We start from the raw sequence: 14,153 nt of genomic DNA, 5'->3' as shown, positions 1-14,153 counted from the left end.
TCCAAAACAAAGAGTTCGTCCCATGGATGGCAGGGAATCACAGCAGCTCTGTGGGTGGGCATTGAAGAGAGATTATCAATTCTTCATCATTTTACAGTGAAAGCAGGAGAGCCTGCAGCAGGGAGAGCATTTCTGCTGAACAGAGAGCTCCTCTCTGGGCCCCAAATGCCCCAAAGTACAGCAGAAATTTGTGTCCTTGGTCTAAACTGGGCCAAGCTGGGGCTCCCCTGTGCCCACCTAGGGCAGAACCCTGGTGATGCTCCAGGGAGGGTCACAGGGGGGCTTTGGGAAGATTTTGGGTGAGGAGTGGAAGGAGGGAGGGAGGAACAAAACTGCAGAACTTGGTGGCTGTGAGGGAATGGCCCTGTGTGGCTCAGTCCCCCCCAGAGCAGAGCAGTGACCCCACCTCTGCTTTGGCCTTCCTGCTTCAGCTTCACACCCTGGTGCTGCCCTGTGGCACTCAGAGCATCAGGAGAACCAGAAAATGGGGTTTGATGCCTGTTAAATTAACCCCTTCCCCACCATTTCTCTTGCAGGTTCTTCAGCAGACCAGGTACGTGCTTTGGCCTCTTCCTCACCCCCTGTGCCCTGTCCAGCTCCTGGGAAGAGCCAGCCCTGGCCTCAGAGGGGTCTCACCCGTGGGACAGGACTGGGGACAACTGGGACAGGAGTGGGGACCACTGGGACAGGACTGGGAGCAGTGGGACAGGACTGGGACAGGACTGGGACCACTGGGACAGGAGTGGGGACAACTGGGACAGGACTGGGAGCAGTGGGACAGGACTGGGAGCAGTGGGACAGGACTGGGACAACTGGGACAGGACTGGGGACAACTGGGACAGGACTGGGACAGGACTGGGAGCAGTGGGACAGGACTGGGACAACTGGGACAGGACTGGGGACCACTGGGACAGGACTGGGACAGGACTGGGAGCAGTGGGACAGGACTGGGGACAACTGGGACAGGACAGGGACAGGACTGGGGACCACTGGGACAGGACTGGGACCAGTGGGACAGGACTGGGGACCAGTGGCCTCCTCTCCAGCCTAGAACTGGCCCAGTTTAAGCAGCCCCAGAGCCCTCAGGAGGTGCCAGCACCCAGCTGGGGTGAGCACCATGGGCAGGGGGGTGCCAGGGAGTTTGGGGAGGGTTTTTCTCATGCCAGAGGCTTCAGGTGGGTGCAGGTGGGGAGAGCTGAGGCTGATGTGTCCTCACTGAGTTCTTTTCCTCTTTCTTTGCAGGATTCACTGGGTGCAGGACCTGGTAAGGGCATTGCTGTGGGACAGAGGGCAGGGATGGGTTGTGGCTGTAGGAACCCCCAACATTGGGTGTTTGGGAGGGGGAGGCTCCTTCCAAACCCAGCAAAGAGCTTTAGTGCCTGCAGAAGGGTCCTGTGCTCCCTCATGGCCAGCCATGGGGCACTGGGGACTCTCCTGTCCCTGCTGCCCCTGAATTTCTTTGGTGCCCTCGTGCCCCAGGGCCAGCAAAGCTGCTGCCCATCACACCCAGGAGAGCCTGGCACGACATCCTGGTGCCAAATCAACCTCCAGGGCAGAGCAGGCAGGTTCTGGCAGGGAGATTTGTTGCTGATGGGCAGCATCTTCCTGCTGGCATGTCCAGTGTGCTCAGGGCTCTGATGGGCCATCAGTCACAAAGGTTACTGCAAGAACTTTTTATCTTCCTGTGTTTAAAACTTGCCTGGACAGAGCTCTGGGCCTGCCCTGCCCCTGCTGTGGCTCAAAGGAGAAGAACAATTTGTTTTTGTGCTTTTTCTGATGGAAGGAAAGCCAAGCCTGGCAAAAAGAAACCTGAATCAAATTTGTGGTTAGAAAAAAAAACAACAAATCCCAACAAAACAAGCACAGAGTGCTCTTGCTGGGAGGGGAGAGGCAGAGGTGGGGAGGCACTTTGAGGATAAACACTGTGGGTTTGGTGCACTGGGGGAAGTTTACTTAATGTGCAGTTGTTGGCGAGACAAGTGGACTTTGCCTGGGAGCTTCAGGGGCGTTCTGAGTCCCAGGTCCAGCTGATTTTCAGTGGTAGCTGAGTGTTCACTGCTCCCTTTTGCACTTGTGGGGTCACTGCTGAGCCTGGCAGGGCTTGCTGCTGGCCAGGCACTGCCTGGCAAGAGCTCCTCTCCTTGATTGCCCTCTCCTCTCCTGGGTTTGAGCTCCTTGGTGAGGCTCAGATCCAGGTGCAGGGCTGGGAGCTGGAGCTGCAGCTTGGCTGGGTCCCTCCTCTGGGTTTATTTTTGCTCAGGGAACTCAATCATGCATGTAACTGCAGGAGCCAAGAACATTCACTGTGGACACCATTCCTCTCTGCTTTCATGTTTCCTGCCCCTAAATCCTGCCTGCTGTGCCCTGTCAGGGGATGGGGAGAGCAGCCTTCAGCAGGGGGGGTTCTCTTTGGGGTTTTTTCAGCTGGGACAAGGTTGTGAAACTGTTTTGCTTCTCTGCCAGGTCCTAAAATGGTGGCTGTTCAGAATTACCATGGAAACCCAGCCCCTCCTGGGAAGCCAGTGCTGACCTTTCAGATTGGGGACGTGATGGAGCTGCTGAGGGGGGACCCTGACTCACCGTGGTGGGAGGTGAGGGTGATTCCTCCTGGGAAGCTCCTAAACCAGTGACTTCCGCGTTATCCCCTTGATTTTGGGGCTTTCCTGGTGCAGGGGTGTGCTGGGGGTTGGGAGGCAGTTTGGGGCCTGTCCCCACCCCTGCCCAGTGCCACCAGTGCTGCCACCAGTGCTCGCCCCAGTCTGATGCCCAGCTTGGCTTTGCAGGGGAGGCTGCTGCAGACGAAGAAGTCGGGTTATTTCCCCAGCTCCTCAGTGAAACCCTGCCCCGTGGATGCCAGGGTAAGTGCCAGACAGGGGATGGAGCTGGCGCTGCCAGCTGGGTGGGATTGTCCCTGTCACCCTTCTCAGCCCTTCCCTGGACCTTCAGCAAGGCCTCTGTCTCACAGGGGAGGTGGATCCCTCCTGCCATGGTGTCAGGGCAGGGTGATGCCAGCCCTGTTCCCAAGGCTGGGGTTGGCACCATTAGATCCAGCTCTGTTCCTCCTCTGACCCAGAGGCAGAGTGCTGGAGATCAGGCCCAGTGCAGGAAAACTGCATTTAGTTTGTTTTAATTGCTTTTAGCTGCTTGCTGTAATGTTGTCAGCTGCTTCCCAATTAAAAACCACTCAGGTAAATGAACAAACACAGCTGGGAGCGGGGAGGGAAATGCTCAGCTACAACACTGCCCTCCTCTGCCCAAGCCCAGAATCCAGGGAATGGCTTGGCAGAGGGAAGCCTCCCGTGGAGAGGAGCATCCCACACGTGCTGCACAGCCCGAGGAGCTGCTGGCTCTGGACTAATGAGCAATTCTCCATTTGCAGCCCCCCAACAGCCGGCCGGCCTCGCGGGAGATCGACTACACGGCCTACCCCTGGTGAGTGGGCACAGACACAGACCAGCCTGGCCTTCTGGGTGCTGATTGCTCAGCAATCCTCTCCAGGAAGGAATTCCTCATGCAGACCAGCAGAGCTCTGCATCCAGCTTTGTCCGTGGCCATGGAGCTGCCACGGTGGTGGTTGGGGGTGTTGAAAGCCCTGGCAGCAGCTCTGGGGGTTTCTTCACTGGTGGAGAGGGTCAGAGGCAAAAAGGGAGATGCTGGGTTCTCTTCCCGTTTTCTGTGCCCAGAAAGTGATTGTGGAAGGGAGGAGGCAACGGCTGCCTTGGCAGGAGAGGCTGTGCTTGGCTTGTCTGCTGCTCCTTCTCTCCAGCTCCAGCCAGGTTTATGAATTCATGGATATAAATTAGCCCTGCTCTTCCAGCTCTTGCTGAGGCCTCATTAACCTGGAGGCTGATTCCCAATTAGTGGGTTTTTCCAGGTGTCAGGTACTTCAAAGGGAAGGGGCCACTCTGTGTGTGTGTTTCAGAGGCTCAGCAGCTTCTTGTATATCTCAGGGCACTTCCCTTCCTGCTCAGCATACTTCAGATGCTTCTCCACCTGCCTTCCATCCTTCATGCCTTTAAAAAAGATGTCTCTTTTTATCCAAAACGTGCCTGTTCAAAGATACAAGTTCATTTAAATGAATTAAATGGACTAATTAACCTGTGGGCTCAGGTTTGCAGGGAACATGGAGAGGCACCAGACAGACAACCTGCTCAAGTCCCACGTCAGTGGCACCTACCTGATCCGGGAGCGGCCGGCTGAGGCCGAGCGCTTTGCCATCAGTATTAAGTGAGTAATTCCCCCTTTAGGAACTTAATAATTCAACATTTCTCACCCACAGAGGACGAGCCAGGGCTGGAGCACGTGTCTGTGGGTTTTTTTGAGTGCCTTTGCTGTCGTTGGCAGGTTCAACGAGGAGGTGAAGCACATCAAGGTGGTAGAGAAGGACAACTGGATCCACATCACGGAGGCCAAGAAGTTTGAGAGCTTGCTGGTGGGTTTCTGTTCCCCCTTGTAGCACTGCCTCTGCTAGAGGGGGGTGGCAGAGACAGCCAGGTGCCTCTCCTTCCTCCCCAGGAGCTGGTTGAGTACTACCAGAGCCACTCTCTGAAGGAGAGCTTCAAGCAGCTGGACACAACTCTGAAATACCCCTACAAATCCCGGGAGCGCTCTACCTCCAGGACCTTCACCCGCTCCCCAGGTAAACCCAGCTGGGCTCACGTGGAAAACCTTCCTGCCCCCTCCTGCCAGCTCTAGGAGCAGTGGATGAAGGAATTGGCAGCTTCTCTCTAGGGTTTGAGCTGCTCACTTTGCAGATTAGTCCTTCAGGGCTGGTGGCATTTTCAGGATGGGTCTTGCCAGAGGTGGTGGGGTCTGGCCAAGCTGGGGCTCTCTGAAGGGACAGTTTTTGCTGGGACAGGCTGGTTCCTCTCCTGTGGTTTTCCACCCTGTGGTTTGCCCACCCTCTGGTTGGGAGCAGGGATGTGATGTTCACTTGGTGGGATTTATCCTGTCTCTCCCACCCACGTGAGATTTTTGTGTTTTAATGGATCTGGTTCCAGTGTCACTTGTGGTGGTTTGAATCCCAGTGGGACTCCTTTAATGGAGGTGATGGGTGAAGGGGTAAGTCTGTATCTAAAAGAAAGGAAAAATCAAAATAAACGGGAGGAAAAAAGTACAATAATGCAAGATGTTGTTTTGTCCAAAAACCTGAGTGCAGAACTAACTGCTTTATGGGGAAAAATAACTTTTAAATATTTTTCTCCATGGTGTATTTAGAAAAGAATACCAAAGGAAGATAGGTTTTAGAAGCTGGTTAAATATCTTTTTGCATTAAATACAATCCTAGGATGAATTTGAGTCCCCAGTGGCTGTGGGGCTGTGGCCAGACCTTTTCTCAGCTGTCCCAGCTTGGAGTCCTTGCAAAGACCCTCTGCATGCTTTGCCCTGAATCCCTCCATCAGCTTTTAAAGCATTATGCCTTATAATATTTTATTTTAATTTCCTTTTTAATGCGTGTTCTGCCTCTTTCTGTTTCTCTCTAACCTCTTTGCAGCCTCCTGCGCTTCCTACAACTTTTCTTTTCTCAGTCCTCAGGGCCTCAACTTTTCTTCTCAGAGCTCCTCCAGTCCCTTCTGGTCAGGTACCAGTGCCTCTCCCTGCTGGAGAGACCTGCCACCATCCCCAGCTTGAAAGCCATCACCAGTGGGACCTGTGGGGTCCCCCCTGTCCCTCCATCCCCACAGGCAGTTCAGGGGGTCCCCAGTGCTGCCCTGGCAAATCACTTAATTAGCTGAATTAACCGTGGCTTCGTTGGCAGCAAAATGCACTCCCCAAAATCGAGGCAGGGAGGAGATGGACTTGTTGCTGTTTGAGAAAAGGGGCTAAAATTAACCCAAAAATGGGGATGTAGCACTTTGGGATCTCATGATGTACTTCAAGCTCGACCTGCTTATCCCATGTGTCTCACCCTGAGCATCAGCATCTCACCCTGTGCCAGCCTGCCCCTCCTTGTCCTCCAGGAGAACATCCCAGGGTTTGAGCTCTGCTCTCTGGGGCTGCTCAGGAGCCCCTTGCTGAGGGGACAGGGACACACCTGTGCTCTCAGGTGTGTTTTGGGGCTCAGTGTCCCTGCAGAGAGTGCAGTGCCATCCTTTCCAGGCTGGTGTCATCCTCCCTCCTGATGGGATCAGAGCAAAATCCTGCCAGAGTTTCTTCCCACTGAAGTTTTTATCTTTCAGTCTCGACAGAGAAAATCAACCAGCAAAGCCACGTGTGCCTTCCTTGGTGCTGTGGTTGGGAAGAGCACTGAACTTTTCAAGTACAAATCTGGGATTTTGAGATTCTCTAACTGCATAGAAAGTATTGCAGGAAGTTTTCTGTGTAGCAAGGGGCTCTGAGCAAGCTCCTGATGACAGAGCTCAAAGCTGCCATGAATTCTGTCCATCCTCCAGCCTGGCTGCCTGGCCAGGATGGACAAACCCTCCAGTGGTTGCACATTGTGTGTCCAACACCATCATCATCCTCATCTCCTTCCATGCCAAGAGCTGAAAACCTGGGCAAAGCTTTCCCTCAAACTGTGTTCAACCTTGGTTTGCACACTTTTAGAGTTGAAATTAACCCTTGGAAATCCTGGGAGGAAGAGGGGAGTGAAGCACAGCATCCCCTCAGGGTGTTTATTTCTTTTTCTGTGAACTTCAGAGGATGTGCATTTTTCTCCTCCTCTGCCCATCCCATCCCTCCACTGTGGTTCTCCAGCCTTTTTTCCCTGTGCCCAGACCTTGGGGCAGGAATGCTGAGTGCTGCCCCTGCCTTCCCCCTCCTTGTGCTTCCCCTGAGCATCCCCTGCCTGAAGTGATGGAGATCCCTGGGGCTGTGCTGGTGCAGCTCAGCTCCTGGGATGGCTCCTGGGGTCATCTCCTCATCCCAAGGTGCTGCTCAGTCTCAGGGTTTGGCACCATTTGGTCTCTAATGGGACCAAGGGACAGGAGCAGGGAGGTTCCGGGTTAGGAGCTGGCTCCTCCTCATGGCAAAGCACACAGGATTCACTCAACACCTCTAGGAGAACCCATTCCCAGTAACTCTGGTTTTGAGGTAGCTTAAATCCAAGTGGATTCACAAAGTGGTTCCATCAGGTGCTGGGAGCTGGGTGGCAGCTCCACAAGGCAATCTCCCAGAGCTCACACTGAGAGCCGGACAGCATTTCCCCATCATTTCTTTGTTAATAGTTGTGTGTTCCTATGAAATCCTCCCTTTTACCACCTCCCAAAAGTGCCCTTCACCCCAGTGACCCCCACCAAACCCCTGACCAGCAGAGAGGAGCTTCCCAAGCCCACAGAACCCTTCAAACCCATCAGGAACCCATCAGTTTAACCCTGACCACCCCACCCGTGCCGGGCTCGGCTGACGCCGCCCCTCCCTCCGAGCAGCTCCAGCTCTCAGTGCCACGGTGGGAAACCCAGGTTGAACCTCTGCAAGCTTTCCCCAGGCTTCAGCCAGCGTGGGGCTGCTGCTGAGGCTGTGCTTTGTCCCCTGGCAGTGTTCACCCCCCGGGTCATAGGCACGGCCGTGGCACGGTACAACTTCGCGGCGCGGGACATGCGGGAGCTGTCGCTGCGCGAGGGGGACGTGGTGAAGATCTACAGCAGGATTGGAGGGGACCAGGGATGGTGGAAGGGGGAGACCAACGGAAGGGTGAGTGCCTCCAGGGGAATTCCTGCCCTGTTCCTGCTCTCCTCACAAGAGGGAAGGGTCTTGTGTTCGTGGGGTTCCCCAGACAAAGGGGGGAATGATGAATCTGACTCCAGCAGTTTTCAGAGAAGGCTAATTTAGCCTTCTAAGATATTATTATTATAGCATCTTAAAATAAGATTTTATATTATTTATATTATATTTTTTATTATTATAGTATCTTATTTTAAGATTATAGTATCTTATTTTAAGATACTATATTACATAAAAGAATACTAAGCTAAACTATGCTAAAGAATACAGAAAGGATACTTACAGAAAGCTAAAAAGATAACAATGAAAACTCATGACTCTTTCCAGAGTCTTGACACAGCCTGGCACTGATTGGCCAAAGAGTGAAAACAACTCACACCAGAAACCAATGAAGCAACCACCTGTTGGTAAACAATCTCCAAATATATTCCAAAGCAGCAAAACACAGGAGAGGCAAATGGGATAATATTGTTTTCATTTTTCTCTGAGGCTTCTCAGCTTCCCAGGAGAAGAATCCTGGGCAAGGGGATTTTTCCAGAAAATGTGACAGTGACAGAAGGGGGTGTGTCTCGTGTCCTCTCACTCTTGCTGGATTCTGGGTGGGTTGTCCCCTCATGAGAGCCACCTCTGTGTGGCCATTTGGTGCTTTGTGACAGAGGCCGTGATATCCAGGGCACACAGGTGGGTGGGAGCGTGTGGTGGGAGGGTCTGACCTTCCCTGAACCCATGGAGGATGTCTGCAGGCCCTGCAGGGGGAAGGCTCAGCAGCCTGCTGGCTTGGTCTGCTATCCCACAGGTTCTGCAGCTCTGGAGACAGATTCTTCCTGCCTGGTGCCTCGCAGGCAGCGTGTCCAAGGTGATTGGTCCATCCCAAATTGGGTGATTAGGGCTCACACCATCAGGAACTGGCACATCCAGGACTGGCAACAGCACTTAGTGGCAGGGCAATCATCCCAGTGACAGGACAGGAGCTCCCTTATAAAACCAGAGTTGGAAGGGCCCCACAAGGATCACCGTGTCCAGCTATAGTTGATGGTTTTGCCCCTGATGAAGGAGAGGAAGGACGAGGAAGACTCCATCTTATTAGAAGGCTAATTAATTAGTTAATTATGCTATATTATTCTATATTATATTACATTACATCTAAACTGAATCTGCCAAGCACCCAACTGCCCAGAATCTCGTGACTGTCACCCAACAGTCCCCATGCACACACACCTGGCCCTGATGGGCCAAGGAAACAAAACACCTTCACTCTGGGTAAACAGTCTCCATATTGCGTTCTACTTTGGCACAGCAAATCAGATAAGAATTGTTTTTCCTTTCTCTGAGGTTCAGAGAATGTGAATCTCAGAAATACTCTTGGGAAGAATTGTGCCTTGCTTTTCTCTGTGAAGAGAAATGTGGGGCTACGTCCAACTCTTGGCCCTGCGCAGGACACCCCAGCAACCCCACCCTGAGTTCTCCAAATCCTTGAACTCCAGCAGGCTTTGTGCTGTGTCCCTGGAGCTTCCCAGCCCCCATCTCACCTGTCCTGTCCCCCCACAGGTGGGCTGGTTTCCCTCGACCTACGTGGAGGAGGAGGGCGTGCAGTGACCGCGGCCGTGGCCGCTGGAAGTCGTCGAGTGCCCGGAGCCAGCAGCTGCAGCCTGAGCACACTGTCCCCGTGCTGGACACCTCCCAGGACTGTCCCTGCAGCCCCTCAGGACCCCCCCTGTGTGCAGGCTGCCTCAGCCTGGCCCCCTGTTCCGTGTACAGAAGATTGCTGGGCTGTGGGATGGCGCCGCTGGAGAGCCCCGGGAGAGCCGTGCTCTCCCCGATGGACAGAGCTCAGAGACTCTGGGTGCCCAGCAGGGCGTGGGCACTGCACCCCTCCTGTGGCAGGGGCTTCTAAAAGCCACCCTGGGGATGCTGGAGGGAGGCTGAGGCTGGAGGTTTTGTGCCTGGGTGAGAATCTGGGGGGTTCCAGGGCAGGGAGCCCCAAGGACACAATGCAGACCCTCTGCCACACGCTCAGGGGGGTGCCCAGGTCAGGATTTTGGCGGTGGCCCCGGCAGCCATGGGCAGCACCGTGCTGTGGCCAGGGTGGGGACACCTGGCCCGGGAGGAGGAGAGGGCTGTGAGCATTGGAAGTGACCTCCAGGTCAGCCAGGAGGGGAAAGAGCCATTTTGGCACCCCCAAGCCCATTTTCTTCACAGTCACCTCAGTCCCACCAGCCTTGCTGCAGGCAGGGGGGTGCCCAGGGAGCAGACTGGTCCCACTGGTGAGCAGGAGGTCCCAGTGCATTGCAGGACTGGAGATGTGCTCCACACAAGGGTTTCAGAGGCCACCAAGGCACCAGGTACATGCGGAGGATGTGTCCGTGGGTCTGTCCTCGCCAAGCCAGGCTGATTTTCCTTGCAGCTGTGACAATTCCCACCTCATGAGCTCAGGGTGAACCCACCTGAACAAGGGCTATGGTATCCAGTCCTGAATCCTGTCCCTGAGCTGTGAAAGCATCTCCTCTTCCCAGCTGTGTGCACTTTTGGGGGCTGGCAGCGTTGCCCCCCACTCTTCCTCTTCCTCCCACAGGCTGTTCCTGCTGCTGCTGTCAAGTAAAGGTCCGTGTGTTGTGACATTCCCTCTGTGTCCTGAGCACCCTCTGTCCTTCCCAAAGTGCAAATACAAACAAAACACCTGTGTGGGAGCGTGGCAGGGAACAGATTCCCTGTATCTGAGCCCCAGGAGCTGCCTCTCTGAATACCTGGGATTTTGAGCTGGTGCTTCCATGCTCTGCTGTTGTTCCCCTGAGATTTGGGGTGGTTCCTGCTGTGGGATCCCTGCTGCAAATTTGGGAGATGCCAGCGCTGGTGGGGTGAGCAGTGCTGCTGCCCTCAGCCCCAGAACCATGTTTGGGCTAAGAAATGGAAGAGTTTGGATCTCTCAGTGATGCTAACTTGGGAATCACATGCTGCTGCTCAGTGACAAGCCCAGAGCCCCCCTGCTTTGCTCCCTGTTCCTGCTGGAGCTCTGGGAGTGCCCCAACTCGTGGGGTGTGAGGTGGGAGCAGCAGGGTCTGGCCAGGGCGGAGGGGAGGTGACAGGGACACGGGGGGCTCAGGGCATTCCCAAGGTACTGTTTGGTGCTAACCCCTCCCAGCCAGCCCCTCCATGCTCAGTTTGAGGGCAGCAGCCAGCAGGGAGCTGGCGATTCCCTGCCCCTGCGCAGGGCAGAGGGTCCCATTGCCATTGCAGAGGCTGTGCTGGAGCTGAGGGGGCATTTTGGGTGGGTGGGACACACAAACTCCTGGCGGCTCCTGTTCTTCCTCACATCCTAAAGCCTTACAGCCCTTCCTTTTTAACGTGGCCAATTGTGTAAGGTGGCAAGGGCATCAACCTTGGGAGAGCACAGCCCTGTCCCAGGGACCCCAAAGGGACCCCCACCCTCTGCCTGCCCTGCCAAACCCCCTCCCCCAGAGAGCTCTCCCTCTTGTGTTTACTGGTGTAAGAAACTTGTTAAAAAAAAGAGATTGTTCTGTTTGTAAGTAATTATTCAGCCATTTGCCACAAATATATCTGTGAATAAGAAAGGGAAATGTTTTTTTTTTTTATGATGGCGAGAAAATTGGATGTATTATTTTAGGTCGTCGCAAGAACACTCGGAATTGCAATGGGATGAGTTGGAAAATAATATGTAAATTCCTTGGGTTTTTCCTTTGCACTGCACTAACTGGGGTAGGGTGGAGGGGGGTTTAAAGATAAAACTGTTTGTTTAATGGAATAGTTTATAGCTGGGAATTTGGAAATCATTTGGAATAGCTTGTAATGCTGGAATAGAAACTTTAGCTGCTACTTAGAAACCCTTTTGCATGTGGTTTTTCCAGGCCTTTTTAAGTTACAATTCAGCAAAGTAAATTCCCCAACGGAAAAAAAAAAAAACCAAAATAAAGTGTAATTTTGCTGATAGGTTTTTTTTCCAGGCATGGTTTTTAATGTACCAGGGGTGTCAGGGTCGTGGTCACTGAACCCCCTTGGCTACACTGGGGCTCAGGGGTGGCCTGGCCCATCCAGGGGAGATGGGAGCTCCAGGGATGGATCCTTCCTGATTCCTGGCATGAACAGTAAGTGCTTTTACCCTCCAAAATTTGGAGTAGATCCCTCCTGTTCCTGTCAGGCTCCTTCTCATTCCTGGAGCAGCTGCCACTCCTGCAGTTGTCCCATCCAGGAGTTTCCTGTGACTCCTCTCCTTTTCTGAGCTGAACCCCTGCAGGGTGAAGGAAAGAGGCTGATTTTCCATGGCTTTTAGTCACTCCTGGATATCATATTCCACAATCCCACCTGGCCCTGCAGGCAGCAGCATGTTCCAGAGCAATAAAAAAGCTGCACAGTTGCTCATAAAAACCTGAGGTGGTTGTTCAGGAGGCCTCACCTTGAGCAGGGATGTCATGTCCCTGTGAGCTGCCATGTCATTTCATTAACAACATGAATTTTTCCCCACCCTTGGAGGCCCCAGTGCCTCACTTTTCCCAGGTTCAGCTGGAAGGGGATGTACAGGGAGCAGAGGGGTTTTACTCACAGAATCAGGACGTGAGCTGGGCACTGAATTTTGGATGCTGGTTTGGGGAGGTGCTGCCCAGCCAGGCGTTAAGCCTTGGTCCAGGTGCTGACCCTGCCTGGGATGAGCCCTTTCCTTGTGGCTGTTTGGTCTCAGGGCATCTCTCCAACATTCACCACAGATTAAACACCAGGTTTAGGGGCCTGCTCCCTCCCCTGCTGCTGCTGAGCCCCAGCCTGGCCCTGGGAGGGTGGGATGGCACAAATGCAGCACTGGAGTCTGCAGCCAAGAGCTGGGCAGTGCAAAAATCTGTTCCCATTCTGTCCTGCCTCTGGGGACATCCCTGCCAGCCCAGGGCTGGGGTCACTGAGCCCTTGGGGAGTGGCTGGAGCTGGCAGGTGGGTGCCCCCACAGTGGCTTTGCTCAGCTTTGTGCCAAAATCTGCTCCTGGGGGTTGTTCAGTGCCGGGTCTGACAGCTCAGGAATGAATGGGGCATTGATCCAGCGGGCCCAGCCAGGGCCAGGTGCAGTAACCAGAGTTCCAGGGCCATTAACAGCAGAATAAATTCCAGCCAGCACAGCTGGTTCCATCCTGCACAGCCCCTGGCCTGTCCCAGGACTGGGGGACACACCAGGCACAGGGTTTTATTTATTATTCTGATTTTTTTTCCTGCACAGCCCCTGGCCTGTCCCAGGATTGGGGGGACACACCAGGCACAGGGTTTTATTTATTATTCTGATTTTTTCCTGCACAGCCCCTTGCCTGTCCCAGGATTGGGGGGACACACACCAGGCACAGGGTTTTATTTATTATTCTGATTTTTTTTTTCCCCCAGCAAGAGCAGCTGCTGATGAAATCCCCTCCATGAGCAGAGCTCTGAGCAAACACAGCATGGGGGTGGCTGTGTTTGCTGGCTGCCCCTGTCACAGTGTGACAGCCACCTGCCCTGGCCCTGGCACTGCCCTGGCCACCAGACTGCTGTGCCCACCAGCGTGGGGAAACTGAGGCAGGGGGTGGCCAGGAGGAGGGCTGAGCACGGCTCTGCCCTGCAGGACTCGGTGGGATTGGGGTGCTTTTGGTTCAGGGCCCGGTGCTGGTGGTGCTTCCCAAGCCCAAAGTGAGGTTATGGAGCAGAGCTGAGCCCACGGCTGTGATGAGGATGAGGATGGGGATGAGGATTGGGGTGGCAGAGGCGATGCTGACAGTCTGCAGCACGCCTGGCTGCCTCAGCCCTGCATTAGCCACGTTTGCTGTGACCTAGAAAACTCCAGCTGGCGCCTGAGCCACTGCGCTGCTTCGTTTTAGAATTAACCTAAAAATTACAGGGGGAGGTTGAACTGTGTGGGCTCCCTGTACACTGCACTGATCACCCCAAAATTAACCCCCCTCATTCCTGCTCTGGAGTCCCACCAGGGCTCAGAGGGGCTGTGGGAGCTGCCACTGTCCCCACTGTCCATCCTGAGCTGGGTGAAGGGCTCAGGCTGCTGAAGTGGACTTGGGCTTGTATTGTTCTAGGTCTGCTCTAACCCAAAGGTCATATTTATAATTTGGACAGGCTGATGAAATGGTTCTGGCCTGCCAAACAGAAACACCCCACTGCAAACAGGAGTTTAGACTTGTTTGCAGCTCTGTGGTTGTTCTGAGCAATTTAGTCCGTGGAGGAGCCTGCAGGAACTTCTGGGGCTCTCTCTGTAAAACTGAGAAACTGGTTTTGTCTCTGGGAAAAGGAGGGGAAATGCTGCTGGAGACAGGGGATAAAGCTGGACTAAGGGAACCCTCGGCTCCTGCTCAAACCCTTCCCAAACTGGGGCAGTTTGGGCACCACTGGCTGTCCAGCAGGCAAGAGCACAGGAATTGGAGCTGAGGAGCAGAAAAGGGGCACTTCCACTTGATCTGGATGCTTGAAACCCCCCCAAAAACCATCCCATGGCTGCTCAGAGCTCTACAGGGGTGGGG

General features: G+C 54.2%; 1 protein-coding gene across 10 annotated transcripts in view; it reads left to right on the top strand.

Annotated features, from left to right (window-relative positions):
• Positions 1-11,607, top strand: part of VAV2 (vav guanine nucleotide exchange factor 2) — a 120,274-nt gene extending 108,667 nt beyond the window's left edge. For 4 of the 10 annotated variants that reach the window (XM_036393775.2, XM_036393777.1, XM_036393776.2 and 1 more), the window contains 11 exons: positions 537-553; positions 1,243-1,264; positions 2,464-2,591; positions 2,784-2,858; positions 3,380-3,432; positions 4,111-4,227; positions 4,345-4,432; positions 4,516-4,639; positions 5,495-5,576; positions 7,478-7,632; positions 9,211-11,607. In XM_036393775.2, the coding sequence (XP_036249668.1) occupies positions 537-553; positions 1,243-1,264; positions 2,464-2,591; positions 2,784-2,858; positions 3,380-3,432; positions 4,111-4,227; positions 4,345-4,432; positions 4,516-4,639; positions 5,495-5,576; positions 7,478-7,632; positions 9,211-9,785 (1,436 nt within the window). In that variant the 3' untranslated portion in view covers positions 9,786-11,607. Of the gene's footprint in view, positions 1-536; positions 554-1,242; positions 1,265-2,463; positions 2,592-2,783; positions 2,859-3,379; positions 3,433-4,110; positions 4,228-4,344; positions 4,433-4,515; positions 4,640-5,494; positions 5,582-7,477; positions 7,633-9,210 lie in introns of those variants that run through there. The other 6 variants (XM_036393784.2, XM_036393778.2, XM_036393781.2 and 3 more) reach the window with 4 other exon arrangements.
• Positions 11,608-14,153: the final 2,546 nt, after the last annotated feature.

This window comes from Molothrus ater, chromosome 20 (assembly GCF_012460135.2).
Source record: "Molothrus ater isolate BHLD 08-10-18 breed brown headed cowbird chromosome 20, BPBGC_Mater_1.1, whole genome shotgun sequence".
Lineage (NCBI taxonomy): Eukaryota > Metazoa > Chordata > Aves > Passeriformes > Icteridae > Molothrus > Molothrus ater.
This window is presented reverse-complemented; position numbering and strand designations above follow the sequence as displayed.